The sequence below is a fragment of the Dipodomys ordii genome, unplaced genomic scaffold, assembly GCF_000151885.1.
Source record: "Dipodomys ordii isolate 6190 unplaced genomic scaffold, Dord_2.0 Scaffold30, whole genome shotgun sequence".
NCBI classification, from domain to species: Eukaryota; Metazoa; Chordata; class Mammalia; order Rodentia; family Heteromyidae; genus Dipodomys; species Dipodomys ordii.
Window position 1 is genome coordinate 12,015,165 of NW_012267246.1, and position 6,000 is coordinate 12,021,164.

Sequence of the window (6,000 nt, forward strand, 5' to 3'; positions counted from 1 at the left end):
GGGTTGTAATGCACTTGGAGGTTTCACTTCTTCAAGCCTTGACTTCCATTTGGGATATAATTAAGGGTAATTACTCCCGTTAGAGAGTCTGGCCCAGGTGAGGCCGAGTTAATAAATAGCTCTTTGCCTCTGGCATTAGCCAGGATGTCTTCATTAAGGAGATAATATGTCAGGAGAGCTAAGCAGGTTGCCATGGTATTTGTGGGTTCCAACCTGGACTCTGGCTTTCTTTGAGATTGAGAAGTAAAAGGCACTTCCCTCCACCACAGCGCGGACAGAACACTAAACAGTGAGATGACTAGGCCTCATGAAGTCCACAGCGAAGGCTGAGGGATGTCTAGATGTTCTACATTAAACATTGGCTCAGACACACTTAAGAAAATAAAGGTAAGCCTCTGGTCTGTGGCTCACATCCTAGTTACTCAGGAGGCTAAGATCTGAGGATTCAGATTCAAAGCCAGCCTGGACAGGAAAGTCCATGAAATTCTTCTCCAATGAATCCCCAAAAGCTGGAAGTAGAGCTGTGGCTCAAGTGATAGAGCACCAGCTTGAGCAAGAAAGCTAAGGGACAGTGCCCAGGCCCTGAGGTCAATCCCCAGGAGCAGAACACACGCGTGCACACACACAGAAACAAGATATTTAATCCCTTCTCTATCAACCACATGTCCATCCATGAGTGTTCTTCAACACATGAAAGTGTGCTCTGTCATTCAGAAAAACTGTCCCCCACCCCACAGACCAGCCAACCCCTGGGATTAGGCCTCCACATCTAGCATGCAGCAGATATTTGAGAACTTCCCGCTTCCCTCCACCACTTGAGCCAAAGCTCTACTTTCAGTCAGAGAGGTTTGATGGTGACTCTGTGGGTGACTGGCTTCCAGAAGCACAGTGCCAGCAGCCAGTGCGCAGGTGCAAGGAAGCCCCTGTGGAAACAACATGGTGTGGTTGGGTTAAGTCAAGGGGTGGCTCGCGGGGTACCCGGACCAGTGGGTCACTTCCTTTATCTCTGTGACTCACAGTGGCTCCCACCTGTGATCCTAGCTACTCAGCAGGCTGAATCCCCAATTCCAGGAAAAAACAAAAACCTGTAACTTATGCAACAATGTTACATTATAGAATTTTACAGTTAGCTTTAAAAAACTAGCATAAGTATTTTGCAGTTCTAGGTAACCCATTGTCACTGGAAAAGTGGTAGGTTTTCAAGACTGCGGGGTTGGGTGGCGGGGTAATACCTAAAATACAAGGCTTTTTTTTTTTAGATATCTTTATGTGTGTTTCATTAAAAAATAAGTTCAAGTAGCCTTTTTTTTTGTCTTTTTCTTTTTTTTTTTTTGGTACTGGGGATCGAACCCAGGACGTTGCACTTGCTAGGCAAGCGCTTTACCACTGAGCTACATCCCAGCCTGGTGGCTCACACCTGTAATCCTAGCTACTCAGGAGGCTGAGATCTGAGGATCTCGGTTCAAAGCCAGCCCAGGCAGCAGAGACTGTGAGACTCCTATCTCCAATAAACCACCAGAAAACCGGAAGTGGTGCTGTAGCTCAAGTGATAGAGTGCTTGCCTTGAGCTGAAGAGCTGAGGGACAGTGCCCAGGCCCAGAGTTCAAGCCCCAGGACCGACAAAAAAAAAAAAAATAAGTTCAACCTAAATAGTTCAACCCTGCCATTTTTCTTCATCTTAGTGAACCTGACAGATGACTCTGAACACCATAATTTTTTCTTTTTACATATGTTTGTCAAAGGTATATAACCCTTAATATTTTCTTATTTAGGAAGAAGCTATGTAAGGCCTATCAGGGAGTGAGAGAGAGAGAGAGTGTGTGTGTGTGTGTGTGTGTGTTTCCCCACAATGAAATGTTTGAAAAATTCTATACTTTACTAGTAAATAAAAACAAGAGCCAGGTGATGCTGGCTCACTTCTGTAATCCTAGCTACTTAGGAGGCTGAGATCTGAAGATCACAGTTCAAAGCCAGTCTGGGCAGGAAAGTCTATGAGACTCTTACCTCCAGTTGACCACTAAAACAGCCAGAAGTGGAGCTGTGGCATAAGTAGTAGAGCACCAACATTGAGTGAAAAGGCCAGGAAAAAGTGGAAGGCCGAGTTCAAGCCCCAATGTTGGTGTGTGTGTGCACAGAGAGAGAGACAGAGAGAGAAAAAGAGAGGACAAGCAAACAAACCTGAGTGACTAATGTTTCTAGAATCTGGACCATAACCAAAGGAACCTCATTCCAATCTCTGTATGTGCTTGGTTTTGTGTTTCTTTTATGTAAATACTCATTAGCCATTCAACTTCACCATTCCCTAGCAACTGGTTGATTCAGACTATGTGAAAAGAATTTATCAGATTGGCCTCCACCAGCTTGTTTCATAATTAATTTCTCAGCACTAAGATTACAGATGACTAATGGCTCCTCTTCCTCCTCCAGGTTTATTTCGATCTACAGAGGACCCAGCCACACCTACAAGGTCCAGAGACTGACGGAATTCACCTGTTACTCCTTCCGAATCCAGGCAGCCAGTGAGGCTGGGGAGGGGCCCTTCTCAGAAACCTATACCTTCAGCACAACCAAAAGTGTCCCCCCTACCCTCAAAGGTCAGTCGCCAGCCAGTGGTCTCTGTCACACTGTCCCCTGAGAGGAAAGACATGCTTGGTGCTAGAGTAGGAAGTTCCATTCTTACCTTAAATAGGTGCAGTAGTTCTAGTATTAGCCCAACAAAATTAAAAGGACATCCTAAAACAGATGGTGCAGCGGATTGTCTGGTTAGATGAGAGGTGATAGGAGAGGATGTGGAGAAGCCATCTGTTCTCTGCTGTGTATGAGTAGTGAGCACTCTCATCCCTACAAACAATAGACTAAGGAAAAGCACTACTTGGACAGGCTCACACCTTTAATCCTAGCTACTTAAGAGGCTGAGATCTGAAAATCGAGGTATGAAGCCAGCCAGGCAGAAAAGGCTGTTGGGACTTTGGTCTTTAATCACCAAGAAGTTGGAGGTAGAGATACCACTCAAGTGGTAGAGCACTAGCCTTGAACAATAAAGCCAAACAAGAGCACAAAGTGCTGAGTTGAAGCTCCAGTACTGGGGAGGGAGGGGGAGAGGGGGAATCCATGCAGGCCAACAGTTACTTTTTTTTTTTTTTTTTGGTCCGGTTGTGGGGCCTGAACTCTGGGCCTGGGCGCTGTCCCTCAGCTCTTCAGCTCAAGGCTAGCGCTTTACCACTTGTGCCACAGCGCCACTTCCGGCTTTTTTCTTTTTGCTTATATGGTGCTGAGGAATCGAACCCAGGGCCTCAGGCATGCAAGGCACGCGCTCTACCACTGAGCCATCTTCCCAGCCCCCAGGCCAACAGTTATTAATATTAATATTAACTAATGAGACATCTCATCCCATTCTGTCCTGCAGTAACTCCTCTATGCCTAAAGCGCTCCCAGCTGGGTTACTGAGAGACTGAGCAAATACCTCTCCTATAAGGCCGGACCCAGGCACGCGCTCACTCACTCTTTCTGGATTCTTACTAATAGAGCTAGAATATTGACTGTTAAATTTGAAGCTTGGATGTGTGCGTTTCTGTTCCAGCACCACGAGTAACACAGTTAGAAGGCAATTCCTGTGAAATTTTTTGGGAGACGGTACCACCAATGAAGGGCGACCCTGTCAGCTACGTTCTACAAGTATTGGTTGGAAGAGAATCCGAGTACAAACAGGTAAGAATTGGTGTGCATGGCACACGTGTGCGTCTCTGAGTTAGGAAAATTATTGTATACTAATTGAACCTGGCTAGTCATGGTCTTTAAAAAACCTTTTATTCCAGCCAGGCACCTGTCACTCATGCTTTTAATCCCAGCTAGTCAGGAGGCTGAGATAGGAATACTCAGTTCAGAGCCAACCTGGGCAGACAAATCTGTGAGACTCTCGTCTTTAATTAACTAGTAAAAAAAAAAACTGGAAGTGGAGATGTGGCTTAAGTGCTAGAGTACCATCCTTGAGAGAAAAAGCAAAAGTGTGAGGTTATGAGTTAGGCCCAGTATTCACCACCACCCCCCAAACACACACAAAACAAAACCTCTCTCCTATGTTCTATGCTTTTCCACCTATTCTTGGAAATATGCTCTGCTTCTCAGAGCCCAGTAACTGCTATGTCACAGCAGGAAAAAAAAAAAAAAAACATTATTTGTTCAATATTGTACATGTCAGTTTTGCCCAAATGAAGGCAAATCTATTCCATTATTTGGATGTAGATTTTTACTGGCAGATTTCTGTTCTAAATCCACTGTCTGTTGTATATTTAGCTGATGGATCTATGAGTTCTAATGGAACAGTGTACAATCATCTGTATGCCACAGAAAATTTCTCTTATCATAAACAACTATTTCCTGGTGAAAATACAGGAACCCCTCAGTAGATGGACGCATCCATCTACCAAGAAATGCATAAGGACCACAGTCCAAGAGAAGTCACAATTAGACCAGGAACAATGTGTCCTGGGTCCTAGGGGAGATTTTTTTTTCTTCTGCTTCTGCCTGTTCCGTAAGCATTCATTTAAACACCATTTTTTGAGTGTTTCCTTTTCTTGTTCAGGATGTAAGATAGGGAATAAGGGTGATTTGTATTGTATGTGCAGAACAATGGTTAACTTAATTATAGTCCAGGGATAATAGGCACTAGGCTTTGAATTCATAGAGGCAAAGCAATAGCAAATGGGAGGTAATCGGGCACCGTGGGAGCTGCAGGCTCTCCTGGGGAACTCAGTGGGACTTCATTACAGCACTCGTCAGGCAGGGCCCTTTAGCATGTGAGCTGTGTGACTCATTTTTGTTTTACTGAGACTGGCCACCTAGCTGGGTACTTGGGATATGTTTATTGCACCAGTGAAAGAGGCAGTTTCAAAGTTAGAGGGTTGTTGATATCAGCAGTGGTTGGTGATCAGAGTTCATCGTGGAGATTGTTGTTTAGAAACTTTGATGAAAAAAAGTCTCCTGGCACAGGAACGTGTCCCTTGTCCTGAGCTTATTTTTGTGGGATAAGTGTTGTGGTCTTTTCACCTTTGTGCTAGCTGATTAGCTTCAGCTCCTGTGATGCAAGGAAATAGCAGCAGGGTTTGTTTGTGAGCTTGTGACAGTCCTGAGTCTTGAACTCAGGGCCTGGATGCCATCTCTTTGCCTTTTCATTCCAGTCTGGCTTTTTACTAGCTAACTGGAGATAAAAGAGTTTCATGGCCCAGGCTGGTTTTGAACCATGATCCTCAGATCTCAGCTTCTTGAGTGACCAGGATTACAGGTGTGAGCCACCAACTCCCAGCTCAGAGGGCAGGTTTTCATAATTATGCAGTCTATTCAAATATTCATCCTTACCTAAAATTTTCCTCTGAAGTAGAATACACATAGTATTAATTTGGCTTTTCTGACATTCAGTGAACATTTCAAACACAGTGTTGTGCTATGGTTGGTTGTGGGTTTTTTTTACAGGAAGGGTAATTTTCTTTTTGAACAGTAAGATTGTAAAGCATGATTGAAAAGGATGAAGAGGGCATGCGTGCTATTGCTCTTTGGCACAGGTAGAGCATAGACAGTTCAACCCATGCATAAGAAGTAAAGCAAACGTCGAAAAACGAACTTTACAACTTTGGCGGGGAGGGGGAAGATATAGGAGGGCAGGGATGGGAAGGGGAAACAAAAGAGGAGGCAACAATGCTTGATAAGAAATGTACTCGTTACCTTGCCCATGTAATTGTAACCCTCCATCTGGTATTTTCACAATAAAAAAAAAACTTAATAAAAAATTTAATATCATATTTCCACACAGAGAAGGAGAAATATTCAACAAAGGATACAGAAGAAATTTCCACTGCCCCAGAAACTTTTAAAAATAATTACTCTCTTTGTATTCATTATGGTACCATCTAAATGAAAATGAAGATTTCTTTTTCTGTTTTGGGGTCCGGTTGTAGGGCCTGAACTCTGGGCCTGGGCGCTGTCCCTCAGCTCTTCAGCTCAAGG

General features: G+C 44.1%; 1 protein-coding gene across 1 annotated transcript in view; it reads left to right on the plus strand.

The window, feature by feature from the left end:
* Fndc3b (fibronectin type III domain containing 3B) overlaps window positions 1-6,000 on the plus strand; it is a 225,779-nt gene that overhangs the window by 215,788 nt on the left and 3,991 nt on the right. Inside the window, exons 23-24 of the mRNA XM_013016157.1 lie at window positions 2,428-2,594; window positions 3,581-3,708. Of these exons, the coding sequence (XP_012871611.1) occupies window positions 2,428-2,594; window positions 3,581-3,708 (295 nt within the window). The remainder of the gene's footprint in view (window positions 1-2,427; window positions 2,595-3,580; window positions 3,709-6,000) is intronic.